The sequence below is a fragment of the Ostrea edulis genome, chromosome 4 (genome assembly GCF_947568905.1).
Source record: "Ostrea edulis chromosome 4, xbOstEdul1.1, whole genome shotgun sequence".
Lineage (NCBI taxonomy): Eukaryota > Metazoa > Mollusca > Bivalvia > Ostreida > Ostreidae > Ostrea > Ostrea edulis.
In genome coordinates, this window is record NC_079167.1 from 29,677,956 (window position 1) to 29,705,896 (window position 27,941).

Consider the following 27,941-nt stretch of genomic DNA (forward strand, 5'->3'; position numbering starts at 1 on the left):
ACAATTATTCCGGAAATATATTATCTATTGGTGACGTTTCACCCAACTAAGTATAATCTCGCGAGAATACCGCTTGTTTTCGGTAAGCGGTAAATGTAGTACGGCCGAAACCCGAATGCCGAAAGTCCCGGAAAGCGATTTTTTCGTGTTTTCTCTCTTAATGCTGCATGTAATAACATATAATTTGCAGAGGTTACTGTTTGTAACCTAGGTACATAAAAAACATAAACTTTTTCTGAGAATTCTTCTACAAAAGTACCAAACCAGAGTTTTCACCTGCCAAAAAGCGGTAAATCTAGTACGGTTTATAAATGTCGGAACCCAAATACGGTCCGATTCCCACAGCCCCTTTGTAAATACTGGGTTTTAAGTAATCATATTCATGCAAAATATATTGATTAAGACTACATTTTATGTTTCTATCATTATTTCCACAACACAGAATAATAAAAACTGCTGTATTTTGTAAGATTTCGTGTTCTTGTTTTAATCGGAACAAGTAGGTCCCCTTAGTTTGGTAAAGTCGTACCTAAACAGAATACGCGTACATGTAAAACGATAGTTGAGGATGTCAGTCGGTAATTAGTCATGATTACAACGTTAACCATTGATTCCGTTGCCCAGCTCTAACCACGCGAAGGTTCCCCATTCACCCATTCATGTTATTTTGAATAAAAATTTAAACTCCGAAAGTAAAGAAATTATACCCCCTAAAGTAATTAATGTAACCCAAAAAGTGTGCTTTTACAATATTTTGTCATTTTGATTAAGAAAGAAAAGGGAAATATGATAGTACAGTCGTTAATCGTCTTGACGATGGAATGATAATATTAAAATTTGTCGTTCTTCTTCGATAAACAGGGCCGTAAATTAACCTTCAATTTGGAGGAGGCAGGAAATAGGCGGGGGTCTGGGGGCCGCCCAGGCCCCCAGACGCTGAGCACATTTTGTGCACACTGAACACGTTTCGTGCAAAATCCTTGATTCTAGGGCCTTCTAAGATGTTACTTGACTAACTCATTCTAAAAGAAAGATTTGGAATGCTTTTTAAGGGAGGTATCATGTTCTTAGTTATTGGAAACAACATAAATTCTAATGAACTTTAAATTTTAATTTTTTTTGGCTCAAAAGTTGGAGGAGGCAGCTGCCTCCTCCGCCTCCATGTAATTTACGGCCCTGATAAATTACATATAAATTACACGTACACATGATTACTTTAAATCACATTTCGTATGCATTAGTAGCCTACACTGCATCAAAATAATAATTGAATTATAAATTATTCAATTAATTCCATAACGAATATGCTTCAACAACCAGAGTTTAAAAAGAAGCACACTATTTATAGTGTATATATATCAAAGCGGATTGAAACATATATTGCAAAAAAGTGCGTGTACTACATGCCAAGAAATCCCGTCCGGTCTGAATTCGTTGGCTTCAATAGGGCCATATTACATGCTGATTAATAGTAGCCGTCGCTTATCTCTTAATTGCGGTCACTGATTTATAACGGTTTTTCTATACCGGAGATTTTGCTAAGAATTTCTTGGCATGGTAAACGAGTATGGTATAGCCGAGTTTGGAACGGAAAATTTGAAAGGGTGGGGTGGGGGGGGGTAGTAAAAATAATTTTAAAAATATGAACTACTGTATCAATACACATTCTGCAGACAGAAATGTATATTCAATATTCTACAAAATATGCCGGCATCGGGATCGTTCGTCTAATGTGTAAAGGTATCACACCGGTAATTGTCCAATCAAAATGAACTTAGTCAATTTCCCCCTGCGCGATTCTTCTCATTTCCTCTTCTTCTTTTCTCTTAATTTTTGTACCCCTGATTAGAAAATTTTGTGTAATTTTCGGAAATAATCAGTTGTATACAAAGGAACTATTTGATGTTGGTAGCTGAGGCTACTTCCTGAGGTGCACTCAGGCTGTTTACACACATGTGAAAAACATGTGGATTTGAGTGTAGTCTTGTTTGCGGGTAAAAGCTTTCGAAAATTCTGTGTAGGATGTTGTTTTTGCGGTGTCGGCAGACGAGACGGGTAACAATGAGCATTTCCAACAGCGTTATTCGGCATTAGCGCGTTATTGGCATCAATTTAAACAAGTGATAAATTACAACGTTCTCTAACGATTCATTCAAAATATGTGATGAAGTGCAAGGGGGGGGGGGTCACAATTTGTAATTTTTGCCATTAATGTGCAAAAATAATTTTCAAAACTGACCAAATAAGCTTGTATGGGGTTATTTGAGTGTTTTTAGTTGAATACACAAAAATCATGACCATGCCAAGAAATCCCGTCCGGTCTGAATTCGTTGGCTTCAATAGGGCCATATTACATGCTGATTAATAGTAGCTGTCGCTTATCTCTTAATTGCGGTCACTGATTTATAACGGTTTTTCTATACCGGAGATTTTGCTAAGAATTTCTTGGCATGCACATGTATAATTATAAATAATATGTAGGGTGATACAATAAAATGCGCATATAAATGCACCATATATGCAATTGCGATTTATTTAAGTTACCTTAGATATCTAGAACTCAGTCTGATTCAATATTGTCTATAATGCTAAAACGCGGACTTTCGGTAGATCAAAAGATCGGCGACCGTGTTCGGGTTTCGGCATTTATAAAACGTACTAGATTTACCGCTTTTTGGTATCCGAAAACTCTGGTTCATTATCTTCTTTACAGAATTCCCAGAAAAAGTTATATGATTCTTGTTTAATAAGTCACAAACAGTTATCATAATAAGTTTGATGTCATTCTGTCGATTATTAAGAAAGAAATCATGCTAAAATCGTTATCCGGGACTTTCGGGTTTCGGCTGTACTACATTTACCGCTTACCTTATAGTTTTCGTAAACTTCCGGTGAGGTAAGTGTTGTTTTTCAAAAGGTGACAAATGATTGTCAAATTACAAAATGTCCAGAATATGGTATGTGAGAATCAGGTAAACGTGCATGTTAAGTTTAGCAATGGTTTATTATAGCAATTTTATGCATTAGAAAATTCAATGTATTGAAATGAAAGCATGGTAAAAATCGATACAAGTATGAGGAAAATGTGAACGGGAGTTGTTATGCTTCTATCATATTTTGAAATAAAGACTTACTTTACAATGTTAATACTGATGAGTTAAATAAGGGTTCAGAACAGTGGAGTAACTAGATGGTGATAAATTATGAAAGTCGGGTATCTTGTTTTCTGGTGCACTATCAACACTGAAGGAAACAGATAGATCTACTAGTACTAAGCTACTGCACTAACTTTAATACTAAATAGTATCAAGGGAAAATTTATTTTAAGCTTTCATATAAATGGTGAAACACTAAATTTTGAAGTCTTAGAAATTCTGCTTGAAATCTTTTTAGGGTCGTTTCATTTTAGTATTCCATATATATACATTTTCTAATCATGCATGTCAAGGTCATTTAATGTAGCATCCTTTTTAATTTGTCTTCAGATAATTGGTTGTATGGTTATAGATGACTAGTAGCAAATTTTAGATGGCAACAAGGTGTGTTGAATGTATTTATCATTGTATTTCTTTTTTATACATAAACTGTATTTACATAAAAAAAATATGTACATAATTAAATATCTAAACAAAACATTTACATGTATTGTGTTTGTAGACAGTCAGTAATACTGACTGTCTACAGAATTTGTAAACTCTTCGCCTCATCTTCTATGGACTTTAACATCATAACAAATGTCTGTGGACAATCATTTGGTCAAAATAAATGTTTCCTGTTGCCATGGCAAAAAACACGGGACGTATTATGGTACATCGATGTCTGTACGTCCATCCGTCCGTCCATTCGGGGTTTTCTCTGTATAATTTCATTTCCCTTTCACATCTGCTGAAACTTGCTGTGTAGCTTCTTTGTGGGTCACTCTTAGACTTGCTCAAGTCTCTATGTTTAATAATCATTGCTCTCTTTAATACTTTTTAATAATGCCAAACATGTTTGGTGACGTTTAATGATAAATTAAACAACATAGAGACTTGAGCAAGTCTAGGTCACTCTAGATCATACTGCAATTTTGATCCATTTCGACCTTTTTTCCAGGAATTTTGCCCCTTTATTTAGAAATAATTATTATATGGAGGGTGCATAATTTGTCTGCCCTACTCCTCCCACAGTTTTCAAGTGAGAGTCATCTTATTTTGTGGAGTGTTTGTACGGGAATTGAAGATTTGCATCTGGGGAAGGATTTTGATTTTCTTCCATTTTTGAAAAAATTACAGGTTGTTGAAGTTGGTCCATTTTGAGGAAATCTCGATTTTTAAGCTAAGACCCTTTGTTCATAATGAAAGTTTGTCACAGCCTCATGATGGCTGATAATACCTGAAGCAAAGTTATACAAATTATAGCACAAGAAAAACACCTTATGTAAGCATTTCATGGGTGTATTATGTACCGTTTGCGGTACTCTTGTATTCTATTATTTGTGTTTTTAGGGGTTTGTTCTTGCAACTTTAACAAATTGGACCTAAACTAAGAGCTAAAAAACAAGAGTTTGATCATGCTTAAAGTATAGGTCGTAGTTTCATGCTTAAAATTTAAGAAATCAGATCCTGCACCTCAGGTGTAATATTTTTCCAGTGGTTCAGTATTTTCATTGTAACCGGGAGGTCATGAGTTTCAGACCGGCTAGCAGTGATTGGGATAAGCAAATTGCTCAATGTGACAATGGCACGTTACCAGCTAGTGTCAATGATCAGTAAATTATAATCTTAACACTACTGACAGACTGTATTGCCATAGATAACTTTAGTTTTATTATTTGTGTTAAATTTATGTTTTGCGAAAGTTAGGATTCTCGTCGTGATTGTCTGTTTTCTGCACAATTGTCTCCTGCTCCAACAGTATCTACTGCTAGTACTGGCTTATCATTCAGGGGAAAATTGAAGAAAAATTGCCCTTTGTCAGGCTTAAGAATTTTTGTGGCATTTACAGTCTGTTCGCATTAAAATTTAAATTCAACGGTATTAACCAATCAGATAACTTTTTTGTTTGATTAGACATTGAGGAAATCTAAGTCATACTTGCGCTAAAAGAACGTAAAGTTGTACCATTATAAAAGCATTATAACAGTGATCAAGATTTTTCAAGCACTTAATCAATATAGATAAGTGGGGGATCAGCTCAAAAATTGAAAAGTTCGTATATCCATGAAGTCAGTGGGGGAAAGCTCAAACTAGGTATATCGACGATATACGCCACAACGGCGCAGTGTTTTCAATATTCTATGCGCCATTTTTTTTATTTAATGTGACTATTGCGCAAGGACGACAACAGCAGAGATGGCGAGACACGCTGGCAAGAAACTTTACAACTGCGGGCCTAACATATCAGGAGGCCGAAAATATAGCCAAAGACCGTGTGACATGGAGGGATACCATAGTGGCACTGATGTGATAACAATCACTAACAGTATCCAGAAAGGAAGGAAGGATTGCGCAAGGCGCGAGCTTATCCCAATCATTGTGCTAGTGCCATGGACGTGTCAAACCTAAGACAAAAACATGAAGCTTAGCATTTAGAAGTGAAAATCATGGGTCATTCTGATATGACCTTAGAAATGGAGGTCCAGCTTTTTGCTGTTTACCATAAATGTGTTAGAAAGTATTCAAGGTACTAAGTGATGAAAATCACTGAGTTCGCTCTGCATTCTTACAATGTTAATCACAACACCAGGGCTAGCTCACATGCCATAGGGAATTGCCATTTTGTTTGATTTATAATCAGAATTAAAACATTCCGATCTGGCAATGATTTTTAATTTCCTTCAGAAATTTGGTTACAAAAAATCTAGGTCGGGTAGCTTTTTGTTAGGGGTCAGGTAACAGGAAACCAAAAAAAAAATAAGGGGGGGGGGCTAATTAATAAGTAGAGTTATCAATGCCAAAGCATGATATACAATATTCACAGAAGAGATTTTAATTACTAAATCTGAAAACTTTGGAAGAATCTAACAGACTATCTACGATTCAGCCAAATTTGCCCCCCCCCCCCCCCCCCCCCCCCCCCCCCATCATTTGACTTTGTAATAGGTGACTTCAAACAAATTACATTTTCCACCAAATCAAGTAGATTTTAAAATTTTCAATTTCAAGACCATTATTGTACATATTTTCCACTTTCCATCACGTTGGGAATTTATAGTGATGTAATTTGCAATTCAAAAAGTTACTTGATGGATCATCAGCTCATACATATAAATCTAATGCCATAATGACTAGTCTACCATGTATGCTACAAAAAACATCCATTACATGTATAACACCCAAATATTGTATTAAATTGTATATTTTCCAAACAGAACACTGATTCTTAAAAAGGTTTAAATTAATTTGCTCAAAATTTTGTAGAAATTCTAGATTTTTGCCAATAATTAAAAAATTTGGTCTTTAACCCCCACTTTTTTTAAGTTCCATTTTAAATTCTAAGACAAGACCTTGAAAATTATATGAAATTTTAGAAATTGACATTACTCCTAATTTAAACTCTCAAATTTCAAATGATTTTTTTTTTTTGCATATCAAGCGCCATTATTTAGGTCATTATTTATTTCCATTAGGCTTACTAGTATTAAAAAAAAATTATCTGTAGTGTTAGAAGACATGATTATGTATTTATTTTATGTAATGATTGATTTATGTTGTGTTACAGACAAATCAAGTTCATTGAATAAATTTTAAGTGCAAAAAGGTCAGGCTTAAAACACTGTACAGCTGAATAACAAGTGTAATGACCCCAGTTTTTCTTTTTAATTTCCTATTACTCCTTCAATGTAGAATTCAAGAATACACTTCCCAAAAAATTGACATGATTCCAAATCTCAGGTGCAAACCTATTTAATTCTGTTCATTTGCATGTCATTAAGAAATTGGTGTGTATTGCACTTATTTGATATAATACCTAGTATAATTTGCAGGATCGACATTTTCAATTGCTTCTCCAGAACCACTGGGCAAACCAAATTAGTAGGAGGGGGTATCCTTTAAAGAAAGAAAACCTTTCTGTTTAGCAGAGAAACAACAAATAAATCGTACTTCACAGTATTAATGTTACTGTATGTAGAATATATTTTATCTTTTTATGCGGTGACATTTAATACATTGGTGTTTTACTCTTACGAAAGAAACATTGTGAATGCCACTCTTACCAAAGAAACATTGTGAATGCCGCAGTTTCAACAGTCATGTGGTGATGATTCAGTATCAAAAATATCCACCAGGTGTCTATTTTTATTGAAACAGATCAGAGACTGAGAACATATTACAGAGATACGTTTAGTTATCGGTAAATTATGAGTCATCTAAAACTTGAAACGGAGGAATGACAAAGAAATATAATGTATTTATGATATGTCAGAAAATATATTTCACTATGTAGAACTGACCTGATAAACGAGGGGTCTTTTGTTTAGCATCTAATTGTCAGTAGGTGTGTGGCAGAGATTATGTCTGTCTGATTAATAGTCAAACTGATGCTCATGGAAGCTTCATAAGCAGGTTAGTTATAACTAATACATGTAGTTACCGATATTAAATTTGTGGGGCAAAATGTCACAGGTTTTGTAACATAATGCATACAGTAATTGTTAGACTGATAACTAAAGGACTCAGTATTATTCTGATCAGGCTTCATAGGCAAAATGGCCAGGGATAGGAGGAGTTGGTCCTATTAATTTTTAGGTCAAAGGTCAGAGGGTCTCAGTAGTTCTCTAGCTGGTAAGTGAAGAAGAACATGTCTTCTGATAGATTTCTAATTACATGGGTTGGTTGGTCACCACTCTTAAATTTATGACTGCCCTCTTCTGGTTTATTCTTGATCTTGCCTTTACTGGGAAACATCTCATTGTTACAGTAGAACTCCTATTGGTTTTCAGGTCATCAGGTTTTCCCCCTCTATATACATGTATTATAAATTACACAATCAGAAATCAAACAATAATTTCTAAAACTTGTAACTTATTGAAATAATTTGAGTCATGGATTTATGATAGGTACCTCTATATTTATAACAGAAATTATTCATTGAGTCAATGACTGAGAGAGAGAGAGAGAGGGGGGGGGGGGGGGTAGGTGGGTGTAGAATGTGTGTCAGCTACCCTTACACTGTAGGAATACAACCATTATTCAAACACTGTCAGCTATGACCACAGTAACTCTGCAGAGGTCCCTGAGACAGGTCCTGTGTATATCAAGACTATTAAAAAGACATGGACAGGTAGATTTCTACCATGTTCTGTCTCTGTATTTCTTCCAGCACCATGGGATATAGCAATTAACACCTTAGTAGACCCTGGCCACTCCAGGTAAATAACATCTGTTTAGATTAGGCTCCACCTACATTTTCACTGACCAAAAGGTCATGAGATAGGTATTTAACATTCAATTAGTTACTATGATAAACGAAAGTGTCAAAAAGTATTGGTAACCCCCACCCCCAAATGACAAAGTCCCAAAACTGGTACATATATATATATTGGATATGCTTGAAAATGGCTATGTCCAGGAAAGTTACATTTTAGTTATACATGAAAATGGCTACGTCCAGAAAAGTTACAATTTAATTATACATGAGAATGACAAAGTTCAAAAAGTTACACTTTAGTTATACATGAAAATGTCTTGAGTCCAGAAAAGTTACTTTTTAGTTATAACTTTTTTGTACCTCAAGGCCTAGGTATAATTAAGTTATATTTTAGTTATAACTTTTTTTGGTATGGGTTATGGGTTTTTTTTGGGGGGGGGGGGTATAATTGTTTTACAACTGAAACATATCTTGTTTAATTTAGATTGTGCCTACATTTTTCAGTTACAAAATGTTTAATGAAAGAATATTCTGATAACAAAATAAAAAGTTTGGTATTTGGTAACACTATTCAACAAAATGAAAATTTCCTAAAAATCAAAGACACCGAGGTATGTGAATTATGTAATCGGACATATAAACAACACGTAGGAGCTCATTTTTTATTCAAATCAATATAGTCTAGAATAAAGACTACAGAATTTGCTTTTCAATTCAGTGTGTTCTTTCTTTATAGCAGGAAGTGACTAATTACACAACCCCAACACTTAATTCTAAATGTCTACCCTGAGCACTCATTAGCTGGGCTCTCATTTCATGGTTTCCAAGGGGTCTGCCTCCTTCATTTGCAGTCATGTAACTTGTAGCAATATCGTGGAAACTTTCACTAATCCGATTGAGGAAGTATTTAACTGTATTAAGACTGTCTGCATGCTTCTGCTAGGGATCAGAGGAGTCCTGTGATGGTAGATGCATTGACCCCAGCTAGCAGCTGTTCCAGGAGGTTATCTGTAACAATCTCTGAGTAATAATTCCTTCTTCTTTTCACAGGCCTAGGACCTTATCTTACAACACAAACAAAGGTTTGGATGTGAGAATTAGGAGGGAGACAAGCTGTTATTTTAAATGAGAAAATAAATATTTTTTGTCAGTAAGGTAAAGTGATATTTTATTGAGTTTACTGTTTATGTCTAACATTATTGTGAATTCTGTGAATGTTCTTCCTGTTTCCTGTGAGAGTCTTACTCGTACAGTGATGCGTTAGATATAATCTCAGGAAGTGCATGTATTAATTTATGATGTTCTTTCATCATGTGAGAAAATGTAGATGTATATGTCTGTGTAAACAGGCATGGGAATTTTAGTGGAAGGTTTTAACCTGTATCTTCATGATTTTATTGAATTCGATATTGAATTGCTGTCATTACTTTCTATTATATGTAAACTAAACTCAAATAAACTTTAAATTGCTTTTCATATTTATTTGCAGCAGAAGTCCATCACAGATGACTTTATGACATTTATTCAATGGGGGCATGTTATTCCAAATCAGGTCATGATGCAGACATTGCCAAAAAGAAGTCCCCACACAGTAAGAAACACAAGACTGGAATCGCTGTGACCATCGAGTACAGCCCGGTCAGGGCCCCAAACCACAATGAAGACAGACTGTCTATTTTTGACAATGAAGAGGAAGATGACAAAATTGTTGTAGAGTCCAATGGGAATGTCGAGGGACAATGCTGTTCCAAAGTGTCTAAAGACAGTAACAAGGTTGTGCTCAATACTGAGGGTGAAAATGGTGATATTGATGGGAAGTGTGACCTAGTGACCTTGCAGGAGAGGTCAAAGGAGGTCAAAACTTCAGATTCAGATGTGATTGATAAAGTCGTTTCAGCATCTGACAGTGGGGTAGAGAGTTTAACAGCTCAGGAATCGCACCACTCTAGTCAAAGTCTTTGTGATAAAACCAAGCCATATCAAACCAATGATGAGGTTGATACTTTAGTTAGCCAGAAAAATGAGATTCATGAAAATCACGGTGAGTTTTCTGCTCATTCAACGAGTAGACCCAATCGTTTTTCTGATATTATGTATCTTAAATCCAGTCTCAAAAAACCAGGTCAACACTCTGGTAGATATAATCGCCTGTCCTGTAAATCTAGTGACAGTTTAGATTGGACAGCGACCCTGATAACTAGCCTGGACCGATGTCGAAGTGAAGCCTCAGAATTTTTTTGTGATGACTTTAACATATCAGCCCCCCTTGCAGCATTTGATTCAATAGATTTTATGAGCAGTGCAGGGTCTCTGCTGCGGAACCGATTGAGTAGAGCTAGCATTGTTGACTATGATACTGATACGTTTCAATTTCAATTTGATTTTTCTGGATTAGAAACCAAGGATGCAGAGGCGAGCGCAGTGCCGATATCGCCAGAATCGCTACCGTGCTCGCCGATTCGACAGCACTTGGTCAGTCCAGATGGCGTAAATCTGGAACTGACCGGCTCTAAAAGAGCCTCGCAGGAGCTCAGGTAAGTCTCGCAGGTAATTTAAAGGCAGGGATCCAAAGTCTTCATAGATTGGTGGTGTTGTAGAAACGTGTAAAGGATTACATATGATGCCAAAATGAATTTTCCATAATTTCCAATAATTGTATTAGAAACATAGAACACACGAATATGATATTTAATTACAGAACCTAGCTTATAAATGCATGGGTGATGTAAAATGGATTATGGAAATTTGGAAACACTATCACTGTTTGGTGAAGGGTCCTAGTTAAAAAAAACTTTGATAATGCTGTACACCTACAAGGTTGGGCAATGGTGTAGAAATGATCCGATACAGGTTTTGGCAGAGCAATGTAATTTTAAGTCAAAGATAAAGGGAGACTTTGCATCTATGTCATTGTCAGCCAGAATTTCCTCTGCGATGTTGTCTATCCTGCACAGCTTTAATACTGTGAATCAGTTATTGTGAACCTCTGGAGATGGAGATAAGCCCTGAACTGTAAACTGTGATTTATAATTCATTATTTGCAATTAGATTGACTTTCTCTGTACTTGAATGTATATGGAAAACCAAATTTGACCTTTGTTGTGATAGCCAGGTGTTCACTATAACTGAGTGCTCAATATAAGTTTTTCTGTACTTAACTTCAATTTCTATTCCTCTCTCTTCAGATTCTCATTCAGTCAGTAAATGCACTTTTTAAAAAAAGCTGATACTACTTGTAGATCTATCTATAGTTAATGATTTTTTGATTTATAAAACAAAGTGTGGTTTTTGTATGTGTTGTATGAGGTACAGGATATAAATCAGTTCTATTATGTTAACATAAATACAATATACAACTATTGTACATGAATGTTGGAAATAATAGTCATTGAAATCACTGATCAGAGTCATTATGAATGCTTGACGTAGCTATACGAGACAGCTGGGCGGTTAGCTTTAATCATTGTGAATCATGGTCTTTGAGCTGTTGCTTTCTATGTATACAATCGTACTACATTATTGTTTCTGAAACCTGTATGAATGTCTATTTCCCATATAAATATTGTATGTATGTACTCTTATTTTAAAAACAACAAATTATTCATTTCTTTCTGCTCTGATTTAAGACATTACCAAGTGTGTTTAGACCATTTATTCAATAGAATATAGATTGTCATCTGTCTCATCCTGGCTTGATATTGATGAAAAAGATAAAAAAAAAAAAGAAAAAAAAGATTCAGGTTAAATTGAGCTAGTCCATTGATAAATATTGTTATTTATGAAAGATTCAGGTTGATATGAGCTAGTTCATTGATAAGTACCGTTACATGTAAGTACAGAATTGACAGTGACACAACACACAGCCCTCGGCTACGTCGACTATGTCGTCCTACAGTGTATATGTAGCTCCCCCTGTCAGCTTCTATTATACCAGACAATTCATTGTACCATGTTGTGCTATTCTTGAATATAGATCTCTTTTCATTGGCTTGCTGACAAAACACACAATGCTTCCCTTCGTCCTGATTCTGTAAGACAGCACGGTACATGTATGTGTGTGTTGTTAAAGGGGGGGGGGGTCTGTAGGGTAGTTAGCATGAACCCTCAGGCCTCAGCAAACAAATGCTATCAAAATCTGACAAGTTTCAGTAATAAAGATTGTCTAGAAGCACATCAAGTGACAATTTGATAACTTTATGAAAAATCAGGAGAACACTACATATGAAACACGTGTCTACACAAATTTCAGTCCAATAAATCTTGAGCTTCTGAGGGCCTTAAGCAGTCCCCCAACATAAAAAGCAAATACCCCCCTCCCCCTTCTAGAATTTCTGGGTTGGGTCTATTCCTTGTACATGTCACAAAAGAAATTATGATTTTTCTGACACAGGTATGTATACATTATTAATTTCCCACCAGAAAAAATGGTAACTTGAACAATTTCAGATACAACTTAACATAGTCTAATACACGTCTGCTCTTACAAATATTACTTCTGGTGCATATCCAATTTCTTCATGAATTTATCATGGATGTATACAGTATGATGTATTGACTATTGACACATTAGCCCACTCCCTGTATGATATTGTGCGTATGTAGTATTGATTAAAGATTCATTAAATGGAGCAAATTGATAATCAATACGTTCATATGTATAGTGTCCCACTGAGACACACTCAGAATTTTAATGTACTCATTACCATAATGAACAAATGGTAAACTGATAATGTTACAGCATGCCTGGTTTAGTAATTAGCATTTTAATTGAGGTGGTTTTTATCCGATGTGGTCCTCTCTGAGATGGAAATGTATTTTAGACTTGCTTGTTAAAACTTCTGTCACATAAAAACTTGTTAAAACTTCTGTCACATGAAAACTTGTTAAAACTTCTGTCACATGAAAGCTTGTTAAAACTTCTGTCACATGAAAGCTTGTTTAGACTTCTGTCACATGAAAGCTTGTTAAAACTTCTGTCACATGAAAGCTTGTTTAGACTTCTGTCACATGAAAGCTTGTTTAGACTTCTATCACATGAAAGCTTGTTGTAGTGGCTAGTACTGATTCTGTTTTGTTTTCTGTGCTTAGGCCAAGGTCAATCATGAAAGTGTAAGTAAAATGAAAGCCTGGTGTTATGGGAATGCTGACTGTGCTTGTTCCCTTCCCAGCTTGTTGACTTTGGGATTTTTCTTGTTATCATATAACACCCCCCCCCCCCCCCCCTTTAATATAAGATGAGGTATGGGGCAGTTGATGATGCAAATTTCTGATTGTGCTTGAACTAGAAATACAGTATGAGACTTGTGTTGTGTACATGCAGTGTGGAACAGAGAAGCATCGCCAATGGGGAGAGGGGGGATGTCAGCACATTAAAATTGATGTGGTGCATGTTTTTTTCAGAGTCATAGTTCAACAGCTGTAGTTTCATTATTAGGTTTTCCTATCAAGCCCATATATGTACAGTCATCACAAGATATACATGTACAGTCAACATGGTCATTTTTACTTCTTCTCCAGAAGCACAAAATCAATCTCAACTAAACTTCCTTTAAAGCATCATTTGGTAAAGGGATTCAAAATATTGAAATGAAAGTGTTCACACTTTTCAAAGAGAAGATATGGTGGCATCATTTAAAACTCCTCTCCTCAAGAACCACCGGACTAGAAAAGACAAAACTTATATGAAAGCTTCCTTAATGAGTGTAGATTCAAAATTGAAATTTATTTTTTTTCGAGAACAACTAGGCCATGACACATCCTTGGTTACTGCAGATTCAAGTTCATCAAATCATGGGGCGGGGGGTTAAAGATGGGACCTCAATAGGGATCAAAAGTTTTGACATTCAATGATTGGAATACATATAATGATCTTTGAAAGAAAAATAAATTATCAACAACCACTAGCCATGATTAGTCAAACATTCCAATGTAGTTCATATTTGTCTAGGGTTAGACTTGAATAGGCATTCAAAGTTTTACATGAAAATATATAGGAAATTTGAAAAAGATCTTTTTAACACTAAACCTTATCAACATGCAAGTGTTCCAAAGTTATGTGATTCCAAATATTTTTTCATGGACCCTGAAGTTAGAATGGGGGCTAAAGTTGTTGATCAAGTTTTAAATGGTGCATATATATGGGGGGGGGGGGAAATCATTTTTTTAAAAAAGTTTTACAAGACAGCAAACTCATGTTTATTGAAGCATCCAGGGTATCCCATGTTGTGTTGATTCAAGTTCAGTTAAACCATAACTCTATGGGGTTAGGTTTGGGTCCTGATATGAGGTCAAAATTGGTCATGGGGTGAAAGAGGGTTAGAATCTTAAAATTGTTCTGAAGAACTGCATGGTCAAAATGACTCAGGTGTGCATTGTGGCCTATAGGCCTAGTGGTTTTTTCTTGTTGTTTTTTTTTTTCCATTCATGCAATATTAAGATTGTTATTGGGTTTTTTTAAAGGTCATACATTGTAGTTCAAGATCATGATAGCAAATTTCATTGAACAGGGTAATTGTTTTGTGTTTTAAAAATATTTGCTTTTGAATCATATTGATGGGAAATGGATTTGATCTAAAATACTCGAGTTTGATATTGCAGTGTGCTTTGAGATATCCCACCACAACAACGTGCACTGAAGTGGGAGACAAATATTCACTTTACGCTTTTTTACCTTCTTGTTTTGACTAGGTGTCTCTGACAATTTCCTTATTTACAGTAGAGAATCACATGATGTAGATAAATAGGGTTTTATTCTTAGCTATGTCACTTTTAATCACATCACGGCACAATAGAAGTGTTGAGATGACATCATTCATAGATTCTGTTATTGCAACCATTTGGTGTAGAATGATTGTACACGGACTGACGTTTTAATTTATTTTTGCTTTAAGAGTTTGATTTGTAGCGTAAAGATGTTTTTTTGCACTAACACAAATGCATGTGTTGGATGAGTGAATCATTAATGTGTATGCCTGATGCATGGATTTTTACAACAGTTAAATAAACCAAAAATTTTAATGTGCACTTTTTCATTGAAGTTGTGTAAAATTTGATCACTTCCTGTCTTTTATCATTCTTGCGCGAAAATAAAAATTCTGGCCCACTAGTTGTTTTTTTTTTTTTTTTTTTTTTACTAAAAATGTAAAATGTGAATTTTTCTCAGAGCTTGAAAGTTGTAGATATGTATTTTCTATGCTCTACTCATGAAACGATGATATTGTTTTTTTTACAGGAGATTTGATTCAGAGGCTAGTCTGGAGTTGACCTCCACGTTCCCACGGTTACAGGATGTGAAGACGATGCAGATGGATGGGAAGGACATGGTCGTTATAGACGTGGAGACTTATTCACATATCATGGAAGAGCTTGCCATGCTCAAGATGAAGCTTAGTCAGTTAACTGACTTCTTACAGGTCAGAAAATATCAGATATGAAGGAACAAGTGTCAGAGTCAGGAGAATTTTCTAATAGCATCTTACAAACTTGTTAAGTTAGTTGAAGTGAATCAAGGTTCAAAATTAAACAAACACTTGATTATTACAAGGTGTATTTCAATTCAATTTGATTGGTAGATGTCATGCATTGTCAGTCACCTGTGACGTGTTAACATTTGAATGTACATGTATGTTTCTCTGAACGTACGAGGCCACTTCTTGTCAAAGTTGGTATAGAACATATCTTTGGGGTAAGGGAATTTAAAATCGGGAATTTCATGGTCACTGCATCCCCTGAGTCTGAGATGTAGGGGTTGAAACCTTTAAAAAATTGTTTTAGTTTACTCCAGGATATCTAGCAGACAGACTGTATGTACCAAACTTCATGGGCCAGGAAGTCACACACGGACTAAGCAAATAATGAAATAGTATTGATTTCATGGATTCTTTTATATAAAAGGAAACAAATTTTATATTAACTGTGAGTCATTTATTTATATCTACATGTTCTACCTCATTCAGATGTTTTTACTTTAAAACATCTCAGCATACTTACAATGTGAAAGGTGTTGAGCACCATTGTAATGAGTATCTCTGGTCTCTGGTTTCAACATGAACTGGTTAATAAATATAGAATTTACAGTCCATTTGTCTGTCTGTTTGAGTCAGCATCCTAAATTCTTGAAAATTTTATATAAAGTGTGCCAACTTTGGACAAAATTTTCAAATACGTCACAACTCCTATTCTAATTTTTGTCACTTACAAAGCATAGCAACACTTGGGGAACATTATGTTTATAATTTTTCTGTCTGTAGGTAATAGAAATATTGGTTGTTAGATATTGGTAAATACATGTATTCATGTTTTTAGCTCAAGTGAGCTTTTCTGGTCACATTTTGTCCAGCGGCCAACCGTAAACTTTGAGCATTTTCAACTTATTCTTCATATCCACAGAATTGATTTCAACCAAACTTGTCGTAAAGCATCCTTGGGTGAAGAGGATTATAAGTTGTCCAAATGAAGGGTCACAACCTTTTCAAATCTTCTCAAGAACCACTTAACCAGAAAGGACTAAACTTATGTGAAAGGTTCCTGACATAATGGAGATACAAATTTGTTCAAATCATCTCCCTTTGGAGTGGGATGGGGTTCCAATAGGGGATCAAAATTTTACATTGGAATTTATATAATCTTTGAAAATTTTCATATAAAAAACCCACTGGCTATGATTTGTCCTTGTTAATATGATTGATATACAGTAAGCAATCCAATGGAGTATAGATGCATATTTGATAAGGGTTAGGCTTCAATAAGGATTCAAAGTTTAATGTGAGAATACATGTATATAGGAAATGAAAAAAAGGTGTTTCAAGAGTAAGAACTATTTTCTTCATGCAAAAAACCCCCATTGAACAGTAGGTACAATGCCTATTATTGTTATTGGTTTCAAGAGTAGCAGGGCTACTCATCATGTCAGATGCAGATGTTCCCAAGTTGTATAATTTTTGTAATGGACCCTTAGGTTAAGTTGGGGCTAAAATCTGGGATTAAATTTACAGAAGGATGTAGGGGGGAAATCTTTTAACAAAATAACCATTCTCCAGAACAGTAAAACCATGTTAGTCCTACTGGTATTGAAGCATCCCCACCTTGTATAAATAGATTGCTAGGTCAGTGGATGGTAGACTAAATCTGGGTAGGTGACTCAATGTTTTGTCACAGATTATATATATATATATATATATATTCCTTGTACTCTCAAATTGACATTTTAGGAACAAGACTTATTACAGCTGGATTCTTCAAAAGATAGGGCAGATTTATCCAGTTTGAACCAGTCTCTGGAAGACATAATGGACACTGCTTCTGTGAAAAAACCTTGAGAAGTAATCTTAGCACTTCTTTATACATTGTAGTAACTACAGCTTCCACAATTTGTCACATTCCTGAGTTTTCATTGTATGCGCACTCAATCTAACTGAAATTAGATGTTAGATCCGCTCGCATATGTATGCGAGTTTGTGAGCGGATCTGACATCTAATTTGAATTAGATTGTGTATGCGAGTTTGTGAGCGGATCTGACATCTAATTTGAATTAGATTGTGTATGCGAGTTTGTGAGCGGATCTGACATCTAATTTGAATTAGATTGTGTATTCACTTTGCTGTAATGATTTGTTGTTGCTGCTTAGTTGTGAAACAAATGAAAAGTTGTTCTTTTACACAACCCATGAAGAAGAAAAATTTGATAAATCAGATCCCTTGTATAATTTTCTCTAAAATGTTTCAAAATATTTCATTTTCACAATTGCACTTATTGTTTGGTTATAATGTTTGTAGGTATATCCAAATTCTAAACGAAAAGCCATTCCAATATAGCCATGCATCATTCAGCTTGAAGTGGGAAGCATCCGTCCAATGTTCTAAGAGATATCCTGAAGCCTACGCTAAGAAGCTGGTAGAAATGTCCTTATGGCTTCCTGTAATGGCGTAATTCAGATAAAAAGACTTGAATGTTAGGTAGTATGGTCAGTTGAAAGGTAGATCTTTTTCTAGTAGTTTGACTGATTTACAGTGCCATGAATAGGTATGTTATCTAATGCTAAGATTGACAAACTCCATGTACGTGTATTGACAACAATGGTAACCTGGGTTAGGTATGTCTAGCAATGATTTTATATCACATGTAGTTCTCCAAATTGTCAAAAAAGATATATTTTAATTTCTTTGTAAAAGGAGAAGGTACTCTTTTACTCTTAATTTGCCCTGCATTTCTCTGTATTTTCCAAGTGTTCATAAACATGAAAACAGGGGGGGGGGGGGGGGGGGGTATATGAAAGTGGCTATGAAATAGGAGATTGCATAATGATTATCTAACTGAATCTATGGCATCAACTGCGACATAAAAACTGGGGGGGGGGGGGGGGGGGGGGGGGGGGGGGGGGGGGGGGGTGTTCTGCTGCCTTGTTTTTTAACCTCAGAAAACATTCATTTTCAAAGCATTTTAACTTCAGAAAATACAGAGCACCTGCAACACCCAAAGTTAAATTTATATGTGTAAGAAACACACATGAATGACAGCTGTTAAATTTATATGTGTAAGAAACACACATGAATGACAGCTGTTAAATTTATATGTGTAAGAAACACACATGAATGACAGCTGTTAAATTCCTATCATAGATGAGAACTTTTTTAACAGTGTTTTTGAAAGTGTAAACTATTGTACATGTATATGCTAATGGCGTAACAATGCTGTAAAAGAGACATTTTTAAAAGGAAATTTTAAGATATCTGAATTTGGTTTGGTTTTTTTTTTCAATGATGAAAGGTATTTGAATTGTTTTTTGGTTGTTTTTTTTATGTCTGAATTTTTTTAATGAAATTTAAAAAAGTTTTAATCATTAGGGCAAATCGATAGTGAAACCTTACTTTTTTCTTTTATACCTACTTATCGTTTTAGTTGTAATATTTGAATAGAATCAAAATGTCAGTGTTGACAATATTTTATAGCTACATACCGTACATGTAGAAATTTAAGTCTGGTACCAGGGGGTAATTAGACCATATACATGTATGTGAGAAAGAATATTTTGTGTATATATTTTCTAGCATATCAGTTTCCAAGTATATCATTCTAGGCATAAATGACTGGCATCTCAGAAATAATTTCCGAGGGCTGTCCTGCAGTTTGTGTAATACAGCGCAACTTGCGTAAATTTCTGTGTTCACGGTACATGCACTGGTAAATGGTTGTAAATTATAAACAATCAGTATTTAGATTTTATGTTGGAGAGTTGTGTATATTTTTATTTTACATTTGTTTGTTAATGTTGAAAACATTTAAAGCCTGGAGGCAGTAGTATTTTACAAGGAGTCTCATGGTACATGAGAAACAATTCACATAGCTTTGCAAGTAGTTTTTTGTAGCTTGATAAGATTTCTACAACTCTACTAAGCATTCATGGAATAGAATGTAATTAGGATGAAACCTTGTTAACCATGCAAACAAATTATGTGGATTTTTCAGAAATTAATTTTATGTTGCAGTTTGTCCAAATTAATAGTTTTATTGTTACCTACGAGTATCATATTAAGCTTTTTAACAGCTGCTTCTTTTCTCCATGCCCACTCAGCTGAAATAAGAAAAAAAAGATTTTTACTTCAGTTTATCACAATATTTTTTTTTTAATTTCAGTTTTTGACCAATTTCATTCTGAATTTAGTAGATATTGTGTTCAAGTAAACAAGTTGTTTTCACTTTCTAGAGCCACTTGGATTAAAACTTCAATGTTAAATGCAACTTCTTCCAAAAATATAAAATTCAGCAGTTTTATGCTTCCCTATTTATCCAAATTTTTATTACGGAATCTGAAGAGGGCAAGCAGATATTTATAAAGGTGGTCTAATGGCGAGTGAACATTAATTAAGAGTGCGTTTGAGACCACCGTTCTTCACACAAGTGCAAATTCCTGGCTATCCCGAACACATGAGTACACATCATGAGAACGGGTTTGAGGTGCAAGAACTTAGTGTAGTCTTAAGAACACATTCCTGTGCACATGTTCTTGTCATTCACGACTCTAAAATTGGACAGGAGAACAATGGGCGATCTCGAAAACCGTGTTTGATCACGATGTTTCCCCATGGTTTGAATTTCAGTCACAGTATCCTTAGTAACCAGTCTGGTGTTGTATTATTTAATGTATATAAAGGGTAACTTATCTTATTCATAGGTCAGTAAGTATATTCAGACTTCACCTCATTTAGATCTAGTCACATAGCAGAAGCACACTGGAGGGACTATGTATGCTTGGTGTGGGTATGACTTGGCTCCTCATCAGGGTGAAATTTCTTCAAATCATTTTTGAGATTTGAAAGATTATTTTTTAAAAGTGTTAATTATTGTGTCAAATCTATGGTAATGTTTATTATCAAGTTTGTGTGATTTCTTGTGGTTTTACTTCATAGATGAAGTTGGGTTTTTTTTTATCAAAGGGAAGTGCTTGTTTTTGGTTTTCAAAAGTCTAGAGCAACTGTGAATGAGAGTGGTATTTCTACCAAAGGCAAATCTTTGAAAGTTATTTTTGAAGTGATAGTGTGAATCCTGTTCAAGGAGTTGCTCTATATTTATAATTAGAGGCTCTTTTATTGTCAACATTTTAAAATTTTATGAAAGAACATCAAATCGTAGGATTACTGACAATTTGTAAAAATAACATGAAAAAAAAGTTGGACACACCCTTCATCAAAATAAAGTAAATTTTACATTTTAAAATTTGAAGTAAAGTTAGGCCCATGCAATATTTAGTCTTTTGTACATGTAGTCAACACTGTTATATGCTTTAAAATTGAATTCCGTGCAGTATTATGCAGTTTAAATGGAAACTATTTTTTGAAAGAAAGTGTAATTAATGGGAGGTAACTCTCCCATACCTCCACTGTTTATTACACAAGTCTGAAGCTGTAGACTTAAGTATTTACATACCTGTTCTAACAGTCATAATATTGTGGTTGAATATGCAAATGCAATTTTATCTGTACATTTTTCATACTTAGTTAACATTGGTGCATGCTGTTCTGTCATAACGCAATTTTATCATGTGTTCATGCTCTAATCAAATAACTTAATCTTAATATTTCTGTAACTGTAGTTTTAAGTATTTGTTTCATTAATTGTTTTTAATTTATATCTTTATATAAAGGAATGAATTATTGCCATTAATGAGAATACTGTATAATTTGAATATCAGGTATTTTTTAAAAATCATTTTCATTTAGTGTGTTACCAATACCTTTTTTATCTTGGGACCAGAAAACCCATTGGCTTATTAGAAGGTTGAGTAATATATCTTAGATTCTATTTTTATGCCCTCCGCAAACAAATTTTAGGAGGCATATATACGAATCGCCCTGTCTGTCGATCTTCATGTCTGTCAGTGCAATGTGTTCAAGTTTATAACTTATTAACAGAGAACAGTTAGTCACTTATACTTCACACAATGATTACCAACTACTTGTGGGTATGACATTGCCCTCACTTAAGGTTAAGGGGAGAAAACTTGCCTGGGGGTCATATCTTTGTAACATGGGCAATTATATCGCTTGGGTTTGAATTTACTTTTAAATAGTAACAATAAAATTGCCTGTGGTTTGTAACAGAAACATCAGACACCTGTACTATAGATAATGTAGAGTTTGGCTGGTCGTGTGTAATGCCTCTAAGGCATGTTCATTTAAAAAGGTCAAGGTCACAGGAAGTAGAATTGTTGTCTAATTCATTACTATGTTATGCAGTGATTTTAGAGTATGGCAGTTAAATACACCCAAACTTGAGTAAGCCCTGTGAGGAGTATTGGTCTCGTTAGGACATCTCCGGTTGATACTTAGTGAAATGTTTATGTTTCAGTGTATTTTGGCATTGGTAACATACTGGTATGTATATTTGTTATATTCTTCATGTTATGAGCTCCAGGTTTCTTTTGTTAATTGAGAGTGTGGCTTAAGTTTGAAATATTTTTTTAATTTTTAGATCACATTGTCTTTGACTTCTTTGGTTTAACAGAGAAGAGCTTTATAAAAATAAGCTGAAGACTTCGAAGTGTATTTCCTAGAAATGAAAACACAAAGATAAAATATTACATGAACATCTCTTCTCTTTTTTTTTTTTTGGAGGGGGTATGTGTTAAAGTTGTATGTAATAGTGCTGGTTTTTGGGGGGTTTTGGTTTTGTTTTTTTATCAAACTTGATTAAGTGTTCAGCAAGAACTGTTTTACAATAATTAACTCATCAGAGCTGAAAGCTCAAAAGTAAGCTTTTCTGACCAAAGTTTATCTATCATCTGTCTGAAAACATTTTTAAAATATTCTAACTTCCTCTCGAGAACAACTAGGCCAGTTCCAACCAAATGCACAAAGGATATTTGGATAGAGAGGACTGAAGGGCTTTGTTCCTTCTTAGAGTATGCAATGAAGGGCGAGGGGAGGGGAGTAAAATAAAAAAGGGTAGCTATTTAAGAAAGATTCCATTGTATTTAAACTGTTAGCAATGGGGCGAAGGAAGGATTAAAATATTAAATATTTATTCAAAAACTTCTACGTGAAAATAATCTCTTGCTGTGGCCATCAATGCGACATTTAGATAAAATATGTACGACGTTTTATCTATTAACGATTCTAATTTTCATTCATATGTCGATTCGATATATCCCTGTGAACTCGAAATGAAAGACATCACAGAGTCATCTACTTCTGCTTCCTACTTGGATATTTTTATTGAAAATAGATATTAACGGCAAACCAGCAACTCAACATTATGATAAACGGGATTATTTCAGCTTCTCCATCGTCAACTTCCCATATTTATGTAGCAATATTCCATTATCACCTGCATATGGTGTTTATTTCTCTCATGATTCGATACGCAAGAGCTTGATCTGTGTATGATCAGTTTTTAAATCAAAGCAGGCTACTGACAAGTAGGTTGATATTACAGGGGCTTTAACAGTCTCGTTTAAAGTTAGTATTTCGCAACTTCTATGGTCGTAATAACGATCTTTTACCAATACAACCTGTCCGGCATTGGGTCAAATGCTGTCCGACGTGTTACGCCGATCTTTACACACTGATTTTGACTACGGATTACTTTGTTCACCTTATCAAGATCTAGGGCTTGGCGGGTGTGATCAGTCTACAGGGGTTGCTTACTCCTTCTAGACACCCGATCCCACATCAGTTCAACGGAAAACTTGGTGATAGTTTATTTTATGAAATTTACATACTTAGACGGTAAGTAATGTAACATTAGTGATAGAGAGTTAGTTGAACAGTCAAATCACTTATTTGAAGCGAACATCAGTGTCACCCAAGTGCACATTAATTGCTAGAACCGACCGAAGCTGAGAGTAAATTTCCAGACATGAGTTATGAAGGACTGCTCCGAGATTCGGTGAAGGCGTCAGTCCAAATATTCAACCGAGATTAGTGTGTCGAGGGCTCCGTGTTTGTCCCACTTTTAATTCTGTATTCTTTTTGGAGTTATGAGATCTTCACCTTTTCAGCAAACCGTTTTAAGGCATTTTGAAATGTGTCCTGAAATATCTAATATCATTTTTAATGGATTTGTACACTTGTTCGACGAAAATACATCGCCAGGTCGTTACTGGAAAAGATGCTCATTTTCATTTGGTACATAGTCAACCATGGCCAAGAATGTTCAAGTGCGAGAGGTTGTTTGATTTACGTCCCTTCGACAATTTCTCACTCGTATAGGGTCTGTAAGTCTCGTTTGGTTTCACTTTCGGTTTTACTACTTCCGGGTACAGCAGACGTCAGCAGCTGTAGGCGAAATACCACAAAGTGCTTTGCGCTCAGGACCGTAGCAGTGAACGTGCCAACGCCTGCCGCGACACGGGACCTGGAGGTTCGAAAGACCCGAGCAATCACTATTCAGGCTGAAACGATATGTCTCATACACGATACAATACATACAATACTTGTGCCACGATTCAATACTTTCATTACGATACAAGTTACAGAAGAAACCAATGATAACATTGAAGGAAATATTTATACTAAGATTCCAAACTGTTTTGTCTCTCGTGCGGGAAAAATAGTTTGTAAAAAATGTATTGAATCGAAAATCGAGACAATGAATCAAACATTTATATTGAACGGTATCAATATTTCGGTGAATCGTTCCAGTCCTAATCACTATGCCTATATTTAGCACGAGCAGGGTTCGACCTCCCTGATACGGAGCGCACGCTCTACCACTGAGCTACAGCATGTGGTTGTTAATACATTTGGAGTGACAACAGCCCATGAGATAGTACCTAAAGTGTCAAAGGTTGTACATTTCATTTTTCCCGTGGGGATCCGGGTTAGAATAGGTCCTCCGTACCCCTTGCCTGTCGTAATAGGCGACTAAATGGGCGGTCCATCGAATGAAACCGCAAAAATCGAGGCCCCGTGTCACAGCAAGTGTGGCACAATATAAAGATCCCTCCCTGCTCAAAGGTCGTAAGCGAAGAGTATAAGACTAAATTTTGCAGCCCTTCACTGGCCAGCAATGACATCTTAAGTCGAGGGTTGTTGATTCGTTATCGTTACCTCGCACCTACCCTTGGCATCAGTGACTATCAAAATGTTGGGCTCGTTCTGATTGGTTCCCACAAATGAGAAAGCGGTTCTATTCCTAACGATTCAAATAAAAACACGTGTATTTATACCTACAGTTATGGCTATTTCAATCGTTTCAAACAAAAAGGTTTCCAAACTTGATCTACTATCAATAAACGTAATTAGTGGTGTAAATATTACAATTGCACGTGTTTATCAATACAGACTCGTTAAAATTAAAGAACTCTTAAACGTTTTGGTCTGCAAAATAAGGGGGGGGGGGTCCGGAACTCTGCCCCGCCCCTTCCCCTTTGGATCCACTCTAGTCTATTATGTAGGTTAAATTGGCCTGATACTCAAACACAGATCGAACGCTTCATCTAAAGGTGTTTTTTTTTTCTGTATTGAAAATCGCGCCAAATTTACATTTAATTTTTTTTCTTTTTTCTGCAATAGTTTTTGTTCATTCATTCCCTCAATTATATTTTGCTGAATACGTATTTAGGTCGGAGCATCTGACATTTAAATATCGTATTAAATTTTCATTGTTATACCCCCCTCCTTTCTTTCCCCCCATTATTCCCACGTAAATAATGTCTTCAATTAATATAAAAACAGCTTCTTTGGAAAACTAAAATCAATTCTAAACATCGGTGATAAAAGAGCACAACCTTTGATTTCAATAAGGGAAGAAAAAGGTGTCCTTACTTTAGAAGATGTCAAAATGTTGTCCACAATACCCAGTACAATTTGGGATCCCCTGTTAGAAGAGGGTAAAATCAACTTTGAAATGCCACAAAAAGAATTATCTGTAGAATAACTCACAAATGAAGTAAGAGAACAACAGGAAAATAAAGGAATGGGTGCTGTGGAGAAAGAGTTAGAAATGAGAGGTGAACAAATGAGAGAGATGAAAGAGTCTGAGAGTTGTGAGATCAAGATTAGAGAATTAGAATCACAATATGGAGAGCAGATAAGAGAGACCCAAATGGAGTTTGAGCTCAAGTTAGAGAGAGAAAGACACATGGAAAAACCTTCAAGTGATTTCCGAAGGAAAGGGTGGAATCACGGGATGGAGAAGTTTTAGAGATCGAGAAGGGGGGGGGGGTGTCTCGATTTTTCTTTTGTTGATCAGTTGGCTCCACAGGGTATATATGGTAAACGATTCAAACAGGAGCATGATGATAGGATAGAAAGAAGGAAGAGTGAGGAACGGTTTAGTTCACAAAGAAAGTACGAGGGTCCGAGTCCCAACAAAATGTCAACTTTTGATGGGAAATCAGATTGGCGCCCATTTTATACCCAATATTCACACATAGCTAGAAGGTATAAATGGAATGACGAACAGGAATTAGACAATTTAATTGAATGTTTGCGAGATAAGGTCCTTGAATAGTTAAGTACCCATCCAGTATATGATCAAAACCATTTCCCCACTTTGGTGCAAAAAATTAATGAGAGGTTCGATAAGAAAGATCTACCTCACATAATTAGGCATACATCAGAATGGTGACGAAACTCTACAAGAAGTCGCAGATAGGGTTAGGAAAATGGCTACAGATGGGTATCCGAATACCCCCGATCATTGTATAGACTGTAGCAGCTGATGCCCTTTTAAAGGGTTGTGTAAACAAACTGGCAGCTTTAAGTCCAATGGATAAAAATCCAACAAATCTAGATGAAGCAACGCAATTCCTTAAAAAGCGCAGTAACAAATCAGAGACCCATCTTAGGAAATAAAAGAAATGACATAAAACGAGTGACTTTTGAAAAATCTGCAAGTGAGTGTGATGACGAAAAACCAGAAATTAGAGCACTTTACAACGCACAAGAAAACAACAAAACAAACCTATCTCTTACAGGTTTAGAATTGAGAATTAAAAGAATAGAAGAAGGAAGTAAACAGACCAAATCAGCAATTCACGAAATTTTGAATATTATCAAGCCAACATCAATTCAAAGGTCAAGGTCGATCAGTAACGAGTCGCAGTGGCGGATTTAAGGGGTGCGCAGCCGGCGCCCCCCCCCCCCCTAAATTTTTCAAATTTAAGGTAAATCGTGGTATCTTGTTTAGAAAAATGTACTAAACGATAAAAGAAGCAATAATTTCTTCCACTCCCGGAGAAATAAATAACAAAATCTTTTCATTTCTTCAAATACTGTATTGGGTGAACTTAATTTTTTCCAAAAACCCTTAAAATTTGCGTCATTTTTATTAATTTCACCTTATAAAAAATGAGCGTGGAATGTACACACAATGTATGAATGTGGAAAAACAGCTCAGGTAGTAAAAGAGATGCAATCTTATAATGTTGATATCCTTGGAGTACGTGAATGTAGGTGGACTGGCTGTGGATCTGTTACCACAACCACAGGAGAGACGATTCTATACTCCGGTAGGAAAGATAACAAACATCAACAAGGTGTTGCTATAATCATGAACAGAGAAGCCAGCCAAGCACTCATCGAATGGTCACCAGTAGATGAAAGATTGATTGTGGCAAGATTCCATTCTAAATATGCAAAAATGACTTTGATACAGTGCTATGCACCCACTAATGATGCCGAAGATGACTCAAAAACAACATTCTATGAGAAATTACAAAGCACTGTGAGTAAAACACCACGGCATGACATACTTATTGTCCTTGGAGATTTGAATGCTAAAGTTGGTAATGACAACGAGGGGAAAAAAAGGATTATGGGCAAACATGGAGTTGGTACTATCAATGAAAATGGAGAATTGCTAACAGAATTTTGTGGTGTCAATGACCTAATCATAGGAGGTACACTGTTCCAGCACAAAGATATACACAAAATCACATGGAACTCCCCAAACGGTCGAGACAAAAATCAAATAGACCACTTGATAAATGGGCGTTGGAAAAACTCACTGTCCGATGTAAGAGTAATGAGGGGAGCAGACTGTGCTAGTGACCACCCTCTAGTCAAATTAACCTTAAATTAAGGAAGGCTAGTGACCACCATCTAGTCAAATCAACCTTAAATTAAGGAAGGCTAGTGACCACCATCTA

At 35.5% G+C, this 27,941-nt stretch overlaps 2 protein-coding genes and 1 long non-coding RNA gene across 18 annotated transcripts in view; 2 read left to right on the top strand and 1 right to left on the bottom strand.

Moving 5' to 3' along the window:
- LOC125671806 (uncharacterized) overlaps positions 1 to 7,520 on the bottom strand; it is a 26,137-nt gene extending 18,617 nt beyond the window's left edge. Inside the window, exon 1 of the long non-coding RNA XR_007368747.2 lies at positions 7,436 to 7,520. This is a non-coding gene — a long non-coding RNA (uncharacterized LOC125671806). The remainder of the gene's footprint in view (positions 1 to 7,435) is intronic.
- LOC125671779 (uncharacterized) lies at positions 2,867 to 22,437 on the top strand. Of its 16 annotated transcripts, none has more exons than XM_056161151.1 (8): positions 2,908 to 2,957; positions 9,403 to 9,507; positions 9,842 to 10,393; positions 10,748 to 10,886; positions 13,441 to 13,461; positions 15,584 to 15,764; positions 17,562 to 17,672; positions 18,127 to 22,437. In XM_056161151.1, exons 3-7 carry the CDS (start codon positions 9,880 to 9,882, stop codon positions 17,667 to 17,669), a joined length of 963 nt encoding a protein of 320 aa, XP_056017126.1. In that variant the 5' UTR covers positions 2,908 to 2,957; positions 9,403 to 9,507; positions 9,842 to 9,879; the 3' UTR covers positions 17,670 to 17,672; positions 18,127 to 22,437. The 16 variants fall into 16 exon arrangements, 14 of the variants coding, with proteins under 14 accessions (XP_056017129.1, XP_056017130.1, XP_056017125.1 ...); XR_008802071.1 differs by lacking the exons at positions 2,908 to 2,957; positions 18,127 to 22,437 and adding exons at positions 8,935 to 9,317; positions 16,126 to 16,266 and having other exon boundaries at positions 9,845 to 10,393; XM_056161152.1 differs by lacking the exon at positions 2,908 to 2,957 and adding an exon at positions 8,957 to 9,317.
- Positions 22,438 to 25,765: 3,328 nt separating this feature from the next.
- LOC130053781 (craniofacial development protein 2-like) lies at positions 25,766 to 27,874 on the top strand. Its single transcript, XM_056161347.1, has 2 exons — positions 25,766 to 25,911; positions 27,247 to 27,874. Exons 1-2 carry the CDS (start codon positions 25,766 to 25,768, stop codon positions 27,872 to 27,874), a joined length of 774 nt encoding a protein of 257 aa, XP_056017322.1.
- The last annotated feature ends 67 nt before the right edge of the window (positions 27,875 to 27,941 follow it).